At 33.1% G+C, this 19,081-nt stretch overlaps 1 protein-coding gene across 1 annotated transcript in view; it reads right to left on the reverse strand.

The window, feature by feature from the left end:
- Nucleotides 1-3,282: 3,282 nt before the first annotated feature.
- The window catches only part of LOC120245573 (contactin-5-like), a 780,895-nt gene continuing 765,096 nt past the window's right edge, over nucleotides 3,283-19,081 (reverse strand). The window contains exons 6-8 of the mRNA XM_039252657.1: nucleotides 11,077-11,200; nucleotides 10,774-10,949; nucleotides 3,283-3,407 (exon numbers count right to left, since the gene is read on the reverse strand). Coding sequence (XP_039108588.1) covers nucleotides 3,283-3,407; nucleotides 10,774-10,949; nucleotides 11,077-11,200 — 425 coding nt within the window. The remainder of the gene's footprint in view (nucleotides 3,408-10,773; nucleotides 10,950-11,076; nucleotides 11,201-19,081) is intronic.

Below are 19,081 nucleotides of genomic sequence, written 5' to 3' on the forward strand. Positions count from 1 at the left end.
TTGGAAGTGGAAGAGTACCAGGAGATAATGAAGACAGCCAATCAGTGATTTTCCCACATTTTCTAGTCTGATATCATTGGCACAATTTACAAAAGAGAAATTCAGAAGCCTGGCAAATTTTTATGGCAAGAAGATTAATTGTAGTTGGGGTGCTGAAAGAGATATTCAGCAGGTAAAATGATACTAGCTATTAGAAATAAAGTCAGAAACAAAGAAATGGTACTAGGGGATATGAATTTATACTACATAAAGCTAATAGTTGAGAATGAGATAGTGTCTGAGGTAGTTTATAGAAGAGAGAGAGAGAGAGAGAATGAGAGAGAGAGGGAATTGTTCAAAACTTGGGAACATCTATACATAGTAAAAACAGGATTACAAACAGAAACAAAGCAAATAGATATTAAATATGTTGTGGAGTATTGGGGAGGAAAGACATTAAAGAACGTGATGCATAATAGTAAATTCTCTCAAAGTGTTGAACCTCATATGTGAACTAAGAATGAAGTACTTTTAAGATATCTGAGCATCATATCAAAGAAAATGTTGGGATAAGGACTGTAGGTCATGTCCTCAGGCAATGTGTAAATCAAATCAAAGCCAATATGTCTACTGCAGCTCTCTGAAAAGGCATAATATTGGATGGTTAGAGATTCTTATAAGCTTCAAATGGGATGAAGGTGAAATTTTTTGGTAAATTTTGCTATTTACATGTGAGTATAATTCAAGGAAGGACTTATATTCTATATAATACTGACACTGAAAGCCTATTTCAGGAATAACTGCTCAATTTAAATAAGATCAGAAAACCTCAATATGGTTAAAAATTAATTGAGTGTAAAATGAAGAGAAAGATGAAGCTAGAACACCGATGCATTTTACTGTTGGAGTGTAAAAAGCATTTAAACTAACTTGGAAGTAAACGTTAAAAAATAAATTTAAAAAAGGAATATAGTGTTTATGATGTGTGGCTTTCTTAACTTATTATTTAAATTCCACTGTCCATCCACTGCCTAACTTTTAAAGAAACAAATGATTTTTTTTTCCAATTTCTTACATTATGCTTGATATTCTGTATACTAACCTCTACCTCATTCTTCTAATGGAAGTACTGTCTTTATATGCAACACTCCTCTCTTTATTGACAAATACAGTTTCTTTATCCTTATTACTTATAAATAAATTTACTGCATTTGACGTGGTTGGCAAATCCTTGTATTGGAAAATCTATCTTCCATTGTTTTCCATGATTTATACTGCTCAGTTTCTTTGCCTTCCATGGTAACTTCTCTCATTGATTTAGTTCTTCTAAATAAAGAAAAAAATGTCTGTGTTATCCTATCCCTCTTATTGTATTAGGCTCCACTCTGATGGGAAAAAAAAGCAACTAACCTATTTTCTACTTTACCTTTCACTAAGAGAGAAGTCATAAATAGGATAGATATAGTATCTCAAATACAACAAAGGGTTCCAAGCTATGCTAACTCTCAATTTCCTTTCTTATGCTAATGTTAAAAATATAATTTTTATTAGAATTAATGTTTTATAATAAAGGAGTACAAGTTTATAGCCTAGATTAAGTATTCAGTCTTTTTAGCATAAGGAAAGACACTTCTTAACCAAACACATGATACAAACACACACACACACACACACACACACACACACACACACACCTGCACATCAACCTTTAGAATTTATCATCATTAAGGTAAATTGAATCGCCAGGTTATATGCCTTTATTATGAAATTGAGAAAAGCCAGCTCATTTATTAAATGAGGCCTTAGGAGGTGGAAATTTCTCTAACAAGTTATTATATTTGTGAAAGAGTAGAACGTCTGGTGAGCTGCTTTTCTCTAAGATCTTTTTAAAGCTAATCGTTTTAATCATCTGTCTAGCCTTGTGTTTTTCCTATTATTGTCATTTACTAGTGACTACCAACTTGACAAGTTATATATGTTAATAATTAATCAATCATTATTTTCTAAACTAAATGAAATATATTTTAAATTCCATTTTAAAAGAAAGATAATTATGAAAGTTCAATTTTAATACAGAGTTATGTTAAATGTACATGAGTTTTCTTTGTTCTTTTTTTCCACTCTGTATAAGGTTGTAAATTTTAGGAATGAAATGGGCCTACATAGCCTATGAATAAATAAAAGCAATTTTGTTTTATAGTTTTATAGGAAGATGATAATTTGTCTCTAAGGCAGAGGCCTGGGTGGGGGAGGGGGCAACAAAAACATCTGTTATAAGTAAAGATAAAGGATATCATTTTGTGGTGGAAGAATTTCAAGGGACCCTGGATAAGGACAAGTATTTCTAGTTCAAAAAGAAATGTAAAATATGTGTATTAAAATATTTTATTTTTCTTTAGCTAGTAATGGAGAAATTTGTTTGACAAGATACAAGAAAATCTCATATTCAAAATGATGCAGAGGTGCCAGAGTTGTAAAAGTAAACAAGATTATGTTGACAGTTAATTTTTATGTTTTATATATAAATACTCATTTAGCCTCATCCATATTTATGATGCCATCCAGATTCTGTTAGGAAGAAAATGAACCAAATGTAATTAGATTAATATCCACAAATCTTAAATTACTAGTATTTCCAAAATATAAAACTCAAAGAGTTGAATTTGGACCACAGTTAAAGCTTGTTTCCATTAATTTTGAAAGTAGAAAAACACTCAGCACTACTAGCTTTTCAACTGATTATGGTTTACATCCACAACAGTAACTGTAGCTATAAACTTAAGGTGCTACAAAAGAGTTTGAACAAAAGTAGGCTATCTGGGCTCTGCCACCACTATGCTGCCACTGGCCTACACCATTGTCTACTTTCCCTGTTCAAGGGTGGGTGAGGCCATTGCTGCTGGCTGACCAGGGACAGAGCTGTGAGGAGGAGGTAGTGAACAAGAAGATCTGACTGCAGGGTGCATTCAAGGACTCCTATCTGTATTGGCCGTTTCCAGGATGCCAATTCCAGGATGCAGACCTTACCGTGTACCAGTCCAATGCCATCTTGCCACATCTGGGCCATACTCTTGGCCTATAACAGGAAGGACCAGCTGGAGGCGGCCCTGGGGAATGTAGTGAATGGAGGCGTGGAGGATCTTCCCTGCAAAACCTCATCCTCATCTACACCAACAAGGATATACCCAAGGAGGAGTTATGTGAAGGTACTACTGGGGCTCCTGAAGTCTTTAGAAACACTGCTGTCTGAGAACCACGCTTTCATCCCAGGCAATCAGATCTCCTTTGCTCGTGACTGATTCATCAGGTGCTGGCCCCCTGCTGCCTGTTGTCTGGGTTCCTTACCCCTGCTCTCAGCCAGGTGGCTTGCCTTGACGCCTGTCCAATCTCAAGGCCTTTCTTGATTCTTACCCCACAAGCAAACCTCCCTGTCAATGGAACCGGAAACAGTGAGAGCTCCCAGCACCTGCAGCCGGAGGTGTGGGCTGCCTACCTTCCTTTCCTCAGGACCAGTACAATTTCCAAGAGAGGAAAAAAAAAAAAAAAAAAAGGCTATCCGGGTATCCTTAATTTCTAAGATTAGGCCTTATTCTATTTTTTAAATTAAAAACTATGGTGAAAAGATGCATTGTTCATTATAGGCCCCCTAATATCTAGAACAATGCCTGAGAGAGAGAAGATATTGAGTAAATGTTCCATGAATAAAATAACCACAGATGCTAAACAAAACAAAACATTCAGTGCATGATTAAGTAAGTATAAGGTAGACTGTAAGTATAAAGTTCAAAGTTAGGTTTGAGTTGGAGCTACTGTTTATTTACTAGCCATGTAACTTTGGTAAAATAACTCAACATTCTGGAGATTGACTACTTTTTTTTTCTATTTGTAAATTAAGTCAATAATAGAATTTCTTTAATAAGACTGATGTGAAGATTAAAGAGGGTAATGATGCACTAAATGTATTTAACAGTTTTTTGGCTTTTAAATGTTCAGTAACTACTGCTGGTTATTCTGGTGTTATTGCTAAATTTATGTACACATACATATACACATCTATACCTACACACATACACATATACACATCTGTACATCCTTATCTATGTGCCTATCCATCCATCTGTCCATCCATCTACATGAAGAGTAGAAATATTTAGCACTTGATGTGGAAATTCAATCAAAGCAGGACTCGAGGCTAGGTACTACATGTTTCATCTTAACTTGTCCCTCCAAGAGATTTGTGGAATAAAACAATGTTGGAAATTAATTGTATTCATGTTTGCCCCTTTGTTTATACTTTTTAAAAATTTTATATTATTAGTATCATTATAAATCATCCTGAAATGGAGCTGCCATTTAATCAAGTAAATCTAGGACTAGAAGTCCATTATACATTTATGCTTTGGAATGTTTTGTGTTGGGGAAGTCTCTAAAAACTCTCTGCTAAGGATTAGAGAACAATGGATTAGGAAACAAACTGGAACAGCAAGGGTCAGAGGATTGGTACATTCCTGATCTGAGTCTTTGTGGGTTGCTTTACATAATGTGAGTGAAGAACTGCTTTTCTGCATTTTTAAGAACAAGAAAAGCAGTGAGATCAAAGGTCAAGTAAGGCAAGTGGTCCATTTTGCTAGAGGGCATTTATTACATGTGGACAGAGTTATTCATGAGTTCCATTAGTAATGAAAATATATGTTTGGATGAATTTTAATAAATAAAATACAAAAACATTATGTAATAGAATTAAGGATTTGAGGACAATCTGGCACAGATTTCAACTTTGATTCATTCATTATAATTTCCCATTAAAGCGTAAAATTATATATTTTTAATTAAAATTTTTTCTGTAATATCAAAGAATCCATACCATAGTTTTTCAAGGAGTCATACACTCACAATTATTACATCTATTCTGATCAGAGGAATTGCCCTTTGAAAGGAATATTTTAACCATATTCTTTGAGTAACAACTTTATAAAAGAAAAACATAATTGTTTTTATTATAGAAAACGAAATTACAAAGTACATAAACTTATTTTGTAATAAGATTAGATAATTTTACAACTAATAAAATTATCCATGACAATGTGATTCATTCAAATTGATATTCACGTGATTTAATGAAGTTATTATGGACAAAATCTCACGGACTAATGAAATAAAGCTTTGGATATACTGTGGAGTTAGCAATTATTCAAATAATTTCATTAGGTATAGATGCTAGTTAAATGTGGTTTTAAAGTCTAAGGTCAATTTTACTTTAAGTGAAAATGTTATGAAAAGCTAGAGAAGTAATTTTTGAGTTTTATATAAAAATGAAAGGTTAAATTAACGGGCTTAAATACAAAGTTTATAAAAATCATATTATCTCTCAAAGAGTTAAAGAGGTTATTTTAATCAACTGCTTCAAGGAAAACTAATAAAATATTCTGCATCTAAATCATCTAAGTGTCCTGAAAAGCAATATGTTCAAATTTAGATATGAACTATCAATTTACTGGGGATGGCATATAAAGAAATGTTGAGGCAAGAGACAGCATGAGGAGACTTTATTCTTGATTCATTTAAGTTTGACTTAGTATTTATTCTTGAGTCATTTTATGTTTGACTTACTAGTATGAGTTATTTCTAAAAATCCAAATTTTAGAGAGATTGCTATTAGCTTTAGATATCTGAAGGATGTTTGAAAAGTGTGTGGTATTATACTATCAATTCCAAAGTCTCATCAGCATGGTAATAAGCTAATAGAGTGACAAAGTTTTATATGGTGTATTTTTGCTTGTCACTGAAGAGAAATCACTATACTAGGTGAGGAAATTATCCTGATGATAAACATAAGCTACAGGAATAAGTATACTCTGTCAAAAATAATCATTATCAATGTTATTGATAACCAGCAACAATCAGTACTAGTGACAGTTATCCAACTTTGTGTTTATTTATGTCTTTCTGAAGTTAAAAAAACAGTTCACAGGCATGATTTCTTTATATTGCTAATTTTTACCATGCCCTTAAGAGGTATATATTTATTAATGACAAGGTATATTTTTAACATTAATGATGCTGAACCACATTTTTAAATATTCATTTAGGGAGAACTTAAAATAAAAAAATACTCATGGGTAGATATTTATACATGTAAGGGTTGGGTTAAAAGAGGAACATGAACAAGACTACAGCAGGTTCTCAAATCCATTAGCTCCTCAAATCAAAATATAAAAAATATTTTTAAGTGAAGGAAGTGAATAGCTTCATGATTACACTGTAGTTACACCTAAAGAATTGGTTCTGTTTTATGTCGGGCTAATTATACTTGCTATTGAACTGATGTAAGGATGTTGTTCAGATCTCTCTATAAAGCCTCAAACAAGAAATTTCCATAAGAATTATATGTCAAGAAGAGATTTTTCTTCTCTTAAGGTACGTGGGGGAAATTAGGCTTCTTTAAATGTTTGAGTTTTTCCTTTTGTTGTAACCCCTGAGAGTCCCAAGGATATATTTATGTCTTGACCACAGTAATTATGAAATGTATTTTTTCCTGATGCTGTATTTGTTCACTTACATATTTACCTTTTATGGTACATAATTTTATATAGCAAGTTAAACAAATCACATTTGGAATTATATTGAGAAAAAATATATTAGAAAATAAAATAATTATTACATAAATATACCTTTTCTATTTCATATTTGTTAATATGTTGGGTGACAAGTGAAGAGGAACAAAACCTTAAAAGAAAATGATATATTTTACACTTGATTTTTCACGCATTGCTACATCACCAGGTGAAAGTGCCTAAGCTCACTTCCTTATCCCCATTTCCTTCAAAACCCACGATCTATAATAATATTATCAGCTACTGATATTAGCCATAGTCATCTTTGTCCTACCTCAAATTCATTCAGAAAACTTAGCTTTCCAGGTTCTAACCATAGATTATCCAATACATAGATATAATTATGAAGAAAAAACATTTGTTAAAAGAGAAAATATGAAAAAAATAATTATATGCCAAAATTAGTATACATCGCCAACTTTCAGATCCGCAAAGAAATGTGGTAATCTTTAAACTTTTAAACTTGCATAAGAAAAATTAAGCAAGTGGCTCATTGACTAAAATTTGAACAATGAGAAGAAATACAGAATAATTACATAATTATTTTTGTTGTTAATATTCATTTTTATTATATCATATAGGTGTTAATAAAGTGATTATAAAATGGTGTTTGATGAAGCAAACATACAAAGAATTTTGAAAAGTTACAATATAAATGTAGTTTGAGAGAGGAGTTGAAAATCAAATTGAGTTTGCCAAAGTGAATATAATATATATTTATATTAGAATAGGGAAGGATTGAATATTATTAGAGTCAAATAAAGGTATCAACTATAAAATGGATTTATATCTTATAACATAGCAATTCATATGTTGGTTATGAGGACAAAATGGGTTAATGTGTTTTAAAACTCTTATAACATTGTTTGCCGCAGAAAATGTTCAATGAATATAATCTACTTGAGGCCTTAAAAAAGATGTTTTTTTTTAAAATCTCTTTTATTAAACTGATTTAATAACAGTGTCATCCTACCCACTATCAGAATTTATTTGGAACAGTCTTATATACACCTCTAACATTTAGATCTCAGTCTCCTATAGCATTATACATTATGATCAATGGAAAGTAGCTGAATTTATGATTGACTTGGGAGGTGGGCAGGGGACCAAAATATTATTAGTGGAAAGCTAGACTATTTTAAAATATATTTTTGGTTAATAGAGGAAAGAAAAGCTATGATTGGGTGAATCCCAAAACCAAATTGTGGCAATTTGTATATGTGTATAAATAAATTGAGTCTGCAAAATCTTATGTGGTTCTAATACTACTCAAAATCAGAAAGCTTAATATGATGTGTGTGTGTCTAATATAGATATTTAATTTCCAAGGAAAAAAAGAAAGTGACTCTAATAAGATATGTTTAAATGTTATTATCTTTATAGAATATAGGATTGCTAGCATATGGATATTTGTTTCTTCAATTAAATACATATCTATAAAGTATATATTAGTACTTTTTTCTATTAATATAATTAAGGGAAACTATTTAACACTGTCCAATAAGTCTTAGAGTCATAACATTCTAAGCAATTATATCATAGTCCAAAAGGCAAAGCCCATGTGAAAGCTATAAAGTGATACTGATATACAAAAATAATGTTCAAATTATAAAAGAGGCCATGTCTGTTAAAAAGGTCTCAGATTTGAAAGGAGTAACCAAAATGTAATTGACTGATAACTCAGAATCAAAATCTAGATTGAATAATATGATCCTCTTAGAAAAGAGAATTTTGGAAGATCACAATAGCACTACATAGTGTAGAAAACCTATCTGATGAAGTTACTGAATTATAGATGATGAAATTGATGTATAAAAGGTAAAAATATTTATAAAATAAAATATTATAAACGGAGTAAAGCACAAAAATATGCCTCAAGAATAACTACAGGACAGAGTTTACTTATAAGTATTAACAAAAAAGTTTTATAATCAATTTGATAATTTGTATATTTGGTTAATTTTATGACATTTAAAATGTTTAATGGGCTCATGTAATAGACTTGAATATTTAATTTGACTAAATAGGTTTTGATAATTATCTAATTTTTAAAATATATTTGTTTTAAAATATTAGTTGTATATTTAAATTTTTATATAAATAGTGGCTGATAGACATAAAGGATTAATGATTTCAGCTTTAAAATGTGTGAAGAGTAATAAGCATTCTTCTATCCACAAAAGACATTTAAACTTTAAGCATTCTATCATCAATATATAGTGAGTACATTATCTACCTAGCTATAAGGCTAAACAGAAAATCATGATGTAAAGGAAAGTTGCCACTAAGTTTTTAATCTTACTTTACTTTTGTATCTTTCACTTACTTTCCGAAACCCCTTTTTTTCTTTCCAAGTTCCTACTTCATTTTACCTCTAATCACAAAACTACCTTGACTCCTAGAATCCCATAGAACTGTAAATGCTGGTACCATGTGCTCACTGCAGGTGGTGGTGAGTATCTGACAGTGGTGACTGGTGTTTGTACAAATTCTAGGATGTCATAGCCATACAGACACATAGGATCTTACAGTATATACGTTTCTGCTCTGAAGCATACAGAAAACTTTGCATATATTTTGCCCTCACTGTTGATTTGGGGGATAAACAATTGGTATAGAAGCTATTATGAATTGGTATACTTTTGTCAGATAGTAGACCAAACAGAAAAGTATAAGCCACTTAGTATTTGTACATCATGTTCCCTGGATTTGCTGTATCTGTCTTAAAAAGACTACTCTATGTACAGAGGAGCAATTAGGAAGCTATTTATTTTGTTTATTATATTACTCTTTTGATGTGCATGCTGAAAAGTATTACATTCTGTATGACACCACGTAATATTTCCTAAATTAAAAGGAGTATATTTAGGCTACTATCTTGGTATATTTGGTATATGTAAAGTGCCAGTCTGAACTCCTTAGCCAAATTATTGTAAAGATGCTACTTAGATTTTTCTAGGACCTAGCTCAATGTTCTCCAAACTGAATCTATTATCACTCCTTTATTCTTTCCTTTCTCCTTCACACTCCTATAATAGGATGTCTGGATTCTGGGCTAATTAGAAAAAAACATGGGAGGAAGACTATAGAGAGAAAAATCAATTATTCCATTCTTCAGGGTATAATTTTAAATTAAAAAATCATTTTGTGATGAATTACAGAGCCAATACAAGTTACGTATAAATTATTAACACAAAGATTCCTACTGACCTATCTATTTTTTGGATATTGTAATCCTCAAGAATTTATCTTCAAGTAGGATTATTGACTAAAAAATGACACTTTTTTTTTTCCTCAGTAGCCAATCTTTAATTAGGTATAAGCTTTCATCATAAGTTAAATAGCTTCAGGACTTTTAAGAGCTAAATAAAGTTAATTAGATAAATGTGTATTTTAGAAAATGTCTATATTCTAGTATATATGCATGCTTATAAGTATGTTGTAACTTTTTTCTAATTAAAAATTTGGGACATCTGAGAGGGAAGTTGTAGTTGGAATGGGAAACATAAGCATTTCAGTGGCATTTCTTTAGTTTCTTAACTATAAGCAGAATTTTTGAATATGTGATCTTATGAACAAGACAATCAATAGCAATTAGTGACTGTAATAAACTGTAGAAGAATAAAAGCAGATAAATAGATATTATAAAAGGCAGGGGAAGGAATTAAAATCTATTTTTAAGTGGATTTCAAAAAATATTTGAATTCAAAACTTTATGTGCTTTCATGAATAGCATTTTTAGCCTACCAAACTAGTGTGTTTGAGTTATTTGAAGTGGGCAAACATTCCAGGGAGTTTCAAAAGAAATACATTGGGAGCACTTGGGTGGCTCAGCCAGTTAAGTGTCTGACTTCAGCTCAAGTCATGATCTTGTGTCTGGTGGGTTCAAGTCCCCCTGTGGGCTCCGTGTTGACAGCCCAGAGCCTGGAGGCTGCTTTGGATTCTGTGTTTCCCTCTCTCTCTGCCTCTCTCTCACATGCACTCTCTCTCTCTCTCCGTGTCAAACATAAAGAGGTAAAAAAAAAAAATTTTTTTTAAAGAAACACATTGTATAGCTTGACCAAAGTTTTACCACTATTTTAAATTTTGACATCTTAATTAAATTTTGCCTAACTAAATTTAAAATTACATGTATACATTCTATATACAGGTACATGAAAAAAGCAAATACTTTACTCACAGGCAAATTGAAGTATAGCTTCTCTACTAAGAATACTTCCAAACGTGTTGGCTGCTAAACACTGATAATGACCAGAATCCTTGGCTTCACTTGGATTGTTTATAATGAAGGTCCCGTCTATCAAACTGTAGCGATAGTCACTGTCCAAATCTATTTCTGTTCCATTACGAAGCCATCTTATGAAAAATCAGAAGAAATATATGTAAAAATTACTTGACATATTATAATACTCCCTGAGAGTGTCAGAATCTTACTGGTGGGAATTTTTAAAACGTAAGAAAATTATTAATAGTGAATTTCTACCTGTAATTGGGAACTGGGTTGCCACGAGCTTCACAATTCAGTGCTACTTTCTTTTCATCAGAATCAGTTGGGAAAATTATATCATCTGGTTCTTGTATAAACATTGGTCCGTAGTCCACACTTTCTGTAAGGGTCAAAAAAGACACACTTCAAAATTTCTCAAAATATCAAGATTCTTTCTCCATTATTTTAGTATTTAAGATTTTTGCTCTTTCCTTGTACTCAAGAGGCATTATTATCAAAGAACGTTATAACTAGCAAATTACGTTATTTTAGCGAATTAGAGACCCAACTAGAATTTTTTAAATGACTAAGCTTTCTTTAAAAAATATGCCATATATGATAAAAATCAAACATATCAAATAGTGGTGTTGTACATTTTAAAATATATATCTTTGTATTCATCTAAAGCAGAGCTAAAGGAAATAATAAAACAAAAACATTTTTTTAAAACCCAAAACTTTGTAAACTCTTAAAATGTTAAAAAACATATCTAATACATAAAAAGTCATGCATTAATATTGTGTAACTATTTAGGTTCTACAGATATGAAAACATTGGTCCTCATGTATTGTTCGTACATTCATTTCTTCATCCATTCAATCAAGCACTATTTACTCCTAATAATGCTGGACTATAAAGAATAAATTATGTAATGCAAATAAATATATTTTTGTAGAATAAATGAGACATGCCCTCAAAAAAAGCCAAATGAATGAATAAAAATATCAAAACTGTATACAATGAAATGTTCATCAGTAGGTAAATAATGTCAAGAAGGAGGTCAGAAGAGAAAAGTTATACAAAGGAGGAAAGAAGAAAGAACACTTGAATTTATTAAGTACCTTTATATGCCAGATACTAGATTTGATCATATTTAATTTATTAATACTCCAAGAAATCCAATGATAAAGGTTTTAAACTAATGAAAATTTCATAGAAAAGTAGAAATAAAATTGGACCTCAGGTGACAGTTTGGGCTTGAGGAGTTAATTCCACTGGAGAAATGATGAGTAAATGTTCTGGGGAGAGTGCTAGTGTTATTAGCTTGTTGTACTGTAAAAATTCACAGAATTATATGCATACTTAGGATCTTTAGCATCTTTAATTGTGAACTTAAAAAAAAGTAAAATTTTGTCCTTTATTTTTATTAATTGTGAATTCGATTACACAGTGACCTGAAGTCAAGGTTCTCAACTTTGCACAAATACATTTTGGTATATTCTTTGTTGTGTGGACTGCCCTGTGTATTGTGGAATGTTTATAATCATCCCTGGTCCATACCCACTAGATTCCAACAAAACCCCTTCACAAAGTGTAATAATCAAAAATATCTCCAAAGAATCTTAAATATCTCCTTGGGTCAAAACTGTCCTCATTTTAAAACACTGCCTTTGAAAAATAAAGAGAGTGAGGTGCCTTGGTGGTTCAGACAGTTAAGCTTCCACTTCAGCTCAGGTCATGATCTCACAGTTCTTGAGTTTGAGCCCTGTGTCTGGCTGTGTTGGAGCCAGAAGCCTGCTTTGAATCTGTGTCTCCCTCTCTGCCCCACTCCTGCTCCACATGTTTGTCTCTCAAAAGTAAATAAACATTAAAAAAACTAAGAAAAGAAAGAAAAGTGAAGAAGGAAGAATTTAGAAAAGATGTATTTCTAATGTCTGTGCCAAACAGCTGGAGGTTCACAATCTTTGTGGATAACCACAGGAAAATATCAGGAAAGAAATACAAGAGGCAATGTGATGGGAAACTCAAACTTTGAAAAAAACATTATTGAAAAATATATACACCTCCATATTTATAGTAAATTTGTTTGTTTTCTTTAAATATATATTCATTTGTTTTGGGCAAAGGAAAACAAAAGTGTTCGTGGCAATCTGAACATTCATCCAATAAAAACTGAGTGCTTACAATGGGCAGACACTGACAAGTATTTTCCTTGAGTCCTAGATAACCTACCTGAGGTTCTTTTTTTGAAGCTACAAATAATAAAATATTACACAAAAATAACTGAAATGTGTTTCTCTATACCAAATGACACTGCTGTTAATTAAAACTTTTACTCAAAAAATAAATAAGTAAAATAACTACAGAAAATTATTGTCAAAATATTCTACTGTTGCATTATATTTATAAAAGCTTAGAAAAACATGAAACTTGTCAAATTCTGTTGCAGTTAAACTACATGATGTAGTAATAAAAATATAATCCCTTCCAGTCTTTACACATTATAAATATGATCATTTAAGTCATCATTATAAATACTTATGATGCATGAAATTAATATTTCATAGGGACACCTCAGTGGCTCAGTCAGTTAAGCATCTGACTCTTGATTCATTTCAGGTCATATTCTCACAGTTCATGAGTTGAAGCCCATCATAGGGCTCTGCACTGACAATGTGGAGCTTGCTTGTTGTTCTCTCTTTCCCTTTCTATCTGCCCTGCTCATGTTCTCTCTCTCAAAATAAACTTTTATAAAAATAACATTTAATAAATATATTTTATGTTTTTATATATTCCAAAATTCTTGAACTTTTTAGTCAGATATAATTAGGTTCAAATTCTAGTACTATCATTTTCTAGCCTTGAGCCAGCTAGTTTTATCCTTTGTTACTCTATTTATGGTGGATGGTAATGTCTCCTGATCTTATCAGTTTGAGGGTGATTGATATCAGCATTTGTAAATACTTAGTGTATCACAAATACTCAATAAATTATACTTAATAATAACAACTAACATTTACTTGTGGTATAATTACTACAGGCCAGACATTATACAGAATTTGTATGTAATATATCATGAAACACAACAACCATGTGACTAAAATTAATCCTCCCTTTTTATGGATGACAAAGCTGAGGCTGAAATTAATGAACTAAATGTATATAGCAAATATATAGTAGATGTGGGATACAAATCCAGGGCCGTTGGAATCTAGAATCTGATGACCACTACTCCTATTATTACTATTATTATCTTATTATAACATTTATAAAGCACTTTAATATATATTATTATTTAATTATCTGAGCTGAGATTTATAATTATTTCTAATTCAGAGGTTAAAAACGCTGAGGTACTGAGACGAAACTTCTGCAAAATTAGTGACATAGTAAACAGTTAATTTTAAATAAGGATCTGTGGCTCTAAATCTTATGTTCTGAAAATTGTCACAACAGGATAAGAGAAATAAAGGTTGACAGGTTGGGGGAAAGCAGAGGGGTAAGATTTGCTAAATTACACACTGTAAAAATTAGAGACTGGTTTGAACAACTTATATTATGTTGTGACTGCTCAGCTTCTGTTAGATATCTCTGGTTTTTTATTGTCATTTCCAAAAGCATTTTAGCAAGCAATTGTCCAACCTCTTCTTTCTTTCTTTCATTGTAAGGGGTTGAAGAACATGTGTCTATGTAAAGATACAGTTCCCAGCAAAGGGTGATCAATGATGACTCTATCTCTAAAGAGATTTATTTTTAAGGTTCCATACCAAGAATGTATGATTATAGGTAAACTCAGGTTATTTAATTCATTATTCTGCAGTAGTACACTACATCTATTGGTGAAGACAATTAATTGCTTTAAGAAATGTCTTTACATTTTGCAGCTTTTAGCTTCATGGAATCTGTAACTCGTGGAGATGAATTTCAAAATATATATGACAATTATCACAGAAATCTTGATATACTGTAAATAAAAAAATATATTTAACAATGTGAGAATCCTTGAGATATTTTGTACCAGGCAGATGCCATCACACAGAATGTAAATTTCTCATAGGAGTAATGTTTTTGTGGATTTTTTTTCTTAAAATCAGACTTTTTAGTGAACAGACTACAAAATAGATATAGTTGACTAATCCTACATTGCTAGTGGTTATTCTCTGTGAAATATCAGATTCATATCTGCAGAAAGACCTTCCTCAGGAGAAAATTATTCCATTTTATTTTATTTTTTTTCTTTCATAGTTTATTGTCAAGTTGGTTTCAATATAACACCCAGTGCTCATTCCAACAAGTGCCCTCCTCCATGCCCATCCCCACCCCGAAGGCAGCTTGTGATCAATATTCCAAGTGACTTATTCTGGCCTTGAATATGCTGATTGCACCCTGTGAAGGAACCTATTGAGGAACTTCTTTTGTAATTATGGGAGCAAACGTTGTATTTCCTGAAACTCCTGTTTCTCTTAATACTTCTCCTTAAACAAATGAGCTATTGACCCCTGTTCACAAAGAACTAACTTTACCCTTTTTTATTCAAAAAACATTGTCTTGTATGCTAAAGATACCTACCTTCCCCACAGGATAAGCATCTAAATCACCCACCTCAATCACTATTGATAAGGGCTATGCATGAGTCTTCTACAAATCTATGTTCTGGGAAATTCTTACATATCAAAGAAGTTTGTCATCAGAAATCATTGTCTAAGGCAAACGCCACTTCTGTGCTGTCCCCCAAACACTTCATTATAAAATAAAGTTGAGCCACAGTCAGAGCAGAGATGCCTGCCTAGTGACCAGAAAGATTCTTGGGGCTCTCTCATCCCTCCCTCGCCAACACCGTCCATCCTCCAGGGACCCCTGGACCCGGCCGGAGGAGGTCTCCGGAAAGCCCTCAGTTTGTTCTCTGTATTCAAGAGTCGTGCATGTTTGCCTCCCTCCCTCTCCCCATCTATTTTTCCCCTCCGCCATGGTCCTCCATTAACATTCTCCAAATCCATCTATAGGTGAAAACATATGGTATCTGTCTTTCGCTGTCTGACTTATTTCGCTCAGCCTGAATACCCTCAAGTTCCATCCACGTTGCTCCTCAAGTTCCATCCACATTGCTACAAATGGCCAGATTTCATTCTTTCTCATTATCATGTAGTATTCCATTGTATAGATAAACCACATCATCTTGATCCACTTGTCAGTCGATGGACACTTAGGCTCTTTCCATGATTTGGCTATTGCTGAAAGTGCTGCTATGATCATTGGGGTATGTGTGCCCCTATGCATCAGTACTCCTCTATCCTTTGGGTAAATTCCTAGAAATGCTATTGCTGGGTCATAGGGGAGTTCTACTGTTAATTTTTTGAGGAACCTCCACACTGTTTTCCAGAGGGGTTAACACCAGTTTACATTCCCACCAACAGTGTAGGATAATGCCTGTTTCTCCGCATCCTTGTCAATATCTACAGTCTCCTGGCTTGTTCATTTTAGCCACTCTGACTGGTGTGAGGTGGTATCTCAGTGTGGTTTTGATCTGCATCTCCCTGATGATGAGGGATGCTGAGCATCATTTCATGTGTCTGTTGGCCATCTGGATGTCCTCTTTGGAGAAGTGTCTGTTCATATCTTCTGCCCATTTCTTCACTGGATTATTTGTTTTTCAAGTGTGGAGTTTGGTGAGTTCCTTATGAATTTGAATACTAGCCGTCGGTTACCTCTTAGTTTTACTGACTGCTTTCTTCTCCGTGCAGAAGCTTTTAATCTTGATGAGGTCCCAAAAGTTCATTTTTGCTCTTGATTCCCTTGCCTTTGTGGATGTATCAAGTAAGAAATTGCTACGGTGGAGGTCAAGGAAGTTGTTTCCTTCTTTCTTCTCTAGGGTTTCGATGGTTTCCTGTCTCACATTCAGGTCATTTATCCATTTTGAGTTTATTTTTTTGTATGGTGGGAGGAAGTGGTCTAGTTCCATTCTTCTGCATGTTGCTGTCCAATTCTCCCAGCACCATCTGTTAAAGAGACTGTCTTTTATCCATTGGATACTCTTTCCTGCTTTGTCAAAGATTAGTTGGCCATACATTTGTGGGTCCAGTTCTGAGTTCTCTATTCTATTCCGTTGGTCTATGTGTTTGTTTTTGTGCCAAGCATACTGTCTTGCTGATTACAGCTTTGTAGTAGAGGCAAAGGTCTGGGACGGTGATGCCTCCAGTTTCGGTTCCTTCTTCAATATTACTTTGGCTATTCAGGGTCTTTTGTGGTTCCATTCAAATTTTAGGATAGTTTGTTCTAGCTTTGAGAAGAATGCTGGTGCAATTTTGATTAGGATTGCATTTGATTGGGATTGCACTGTGTGGATTGCTTTGGGTAGGAATGACACTTTAACAATATTTATTCTTCTGATCCATGAGCATGGAATGTTTTTCCATTTCTTTGTGTCTTCTTCAATTTCCTTCATAAGTTTTCTATAGTTTTCATCATAGAGACCTCATAACTTCTTTATTCTTAGGTATTTTATGGTTATTTTGTGCAATTGTGAATGGGATCAGCATCTTGATTTCTCTTTCTGTTGCTTCATTATTGGTGTATAAAAATGCAACTGATTTCTTTACGTTGATTTTGTAGCACGAGACTTTGCTGAATTCATGGATCAGTTCTAGTAGGCCTCTGGTGGAGTCTGTCGGGTTTTCTATGTGGACTATCATGTTTTCTGTGAAAAGTGAATATGTGACTTCTTCGCCATTTCTGATGCCTTTTCCCCCCCTTTTGTTGTCTGATGGCTGATGCTAGGACTTCCAGCACTATGTTAAACAACAGTGGTGAGAGTGGACATCACTGTCTGTTCCTGATCTCAGTGGGAAAGCTCTCAGTTTTTCCCCATGAGAATGATGTTAGTTTAGGTCTTCTCATAAATGGCTTTCATGATGTTTAAGTAAGTTCCTTCTATCCCTACTTTCTCAAGGGTCTTTATTGAGAAGGTATGCTGAGTTTTGTCAAATGCTTTTTCTGCATCTATCGACAGGATCATATGGTTTTTATCTTTTCTTTTGTTGATGTGATGTAACACATTGATTGATTTGCGAATGTTGAACCAGCCCTGTAACCCAGGAATGAATCCCACTTGATCATGGTGGATGATTCTTTTTATGTGCTGTTGGATTCGATTTGCAAGGATCTTGTTGAGGATTTTTGCATCCATATTCATCAAGGATATTGGCCTGTAGTTCTCTTTTTTAGTTGGATCTCTGTTTTCTTGGGAATCAGAGTGATGCTGGCTTCATGAAATGAGTCCAGGAGTTTTCCTTCGATTTCTATTATTTGGAATAGCTTGAGAAGAATTGGGATTAATTCTGTTTTAAACGTCTGGCAGAATTCCCCAGGGAAGCCATCAGGTCCAGGACTCTTATTTGTTGAGAGATTTTTGATAACTGATTAAATTTCTTCACTAGTTATGGGTCTGTTCAGATTTTCTATATCTTCCCATGTGAATTTTGGTAGTGAGTGTGTGTTTAGGAATTTGTCCATTTCTTCTAAGTTGTCCAATTTGTTGACATATAATTTTTCATAGTATTCCCTCATAATTACTTGTATTTCTGAGGGGTTGGTTGTAATAGGTCCATTTTCATTCATGATTTTCTCTATTTGAGTGCTCTCTCTTTTCTTTTTGAGAAGCCTGGCTAGAGGTTTATCAATTTAGTTTATTTTTTCAAAAAATCAACTTTTGGTTTCATCTGTTCAACTGTTTTATTGGATTCTATACTGTTTATTTCTGCCCTGCTCTTTATTATTTCTCTTCTTCTGCTGGGTTTGGGGTGTTCTTGCTGCTCTGTTCTAGTTCCTTTACGTGCCCTGTTAGATTTTGTATTTGTGCTTTTCCTAGTTTCTTAAAATAGACCTGGAGTGCAATGTATTTTCCTCTTAGGACTGCCTTTCCTGCAACTGAAAGAGTTTGGATTGTTGTATTTTAATTTTCACTTGTTCCATAAATTTTTACAACTTCTCTAATTGCCTGAGTAGCCCATTCGTTTTATAATAGGGTGTTCATTAAACTCCATGTTTTTGGAGGTTTTCCAGACTTTTTCCTGTGATTGATTTAAAGTTTCATAGGATTGTGATCTGAAAGTGTGCATGGTATGATCTCAATTCTTCTATATTTATTGAGGGCTGCTCAGTATGTGACCCAGTATGTGATCTATCTTGGAGAATGTGCCATGCACACTTGAGAAGAAAGTGAATTCTATGGCTTCAGGATGTAGAGTTCTAAATATATCTGTCAAATCCCTCTAGTCCAATGTGT

Source organism: Hyaena hyaena, unplaced genomic scaffold (genome assembly GCF_003009895.1).
Source record: "Hyaena hyaena isolate Hyena2069 unplaced genomic scaffold, ASM300989v1 scaffold_430, whole genome shotgun sequence".
In the NCBI taxonomy this organism is placed as follows: domain Eukaryota; kingdom Metazoa; phylum Chordata; class Mammalia; order Carnivora; family Hyaenidae; genus Hyaena; species Hyaena hyaena.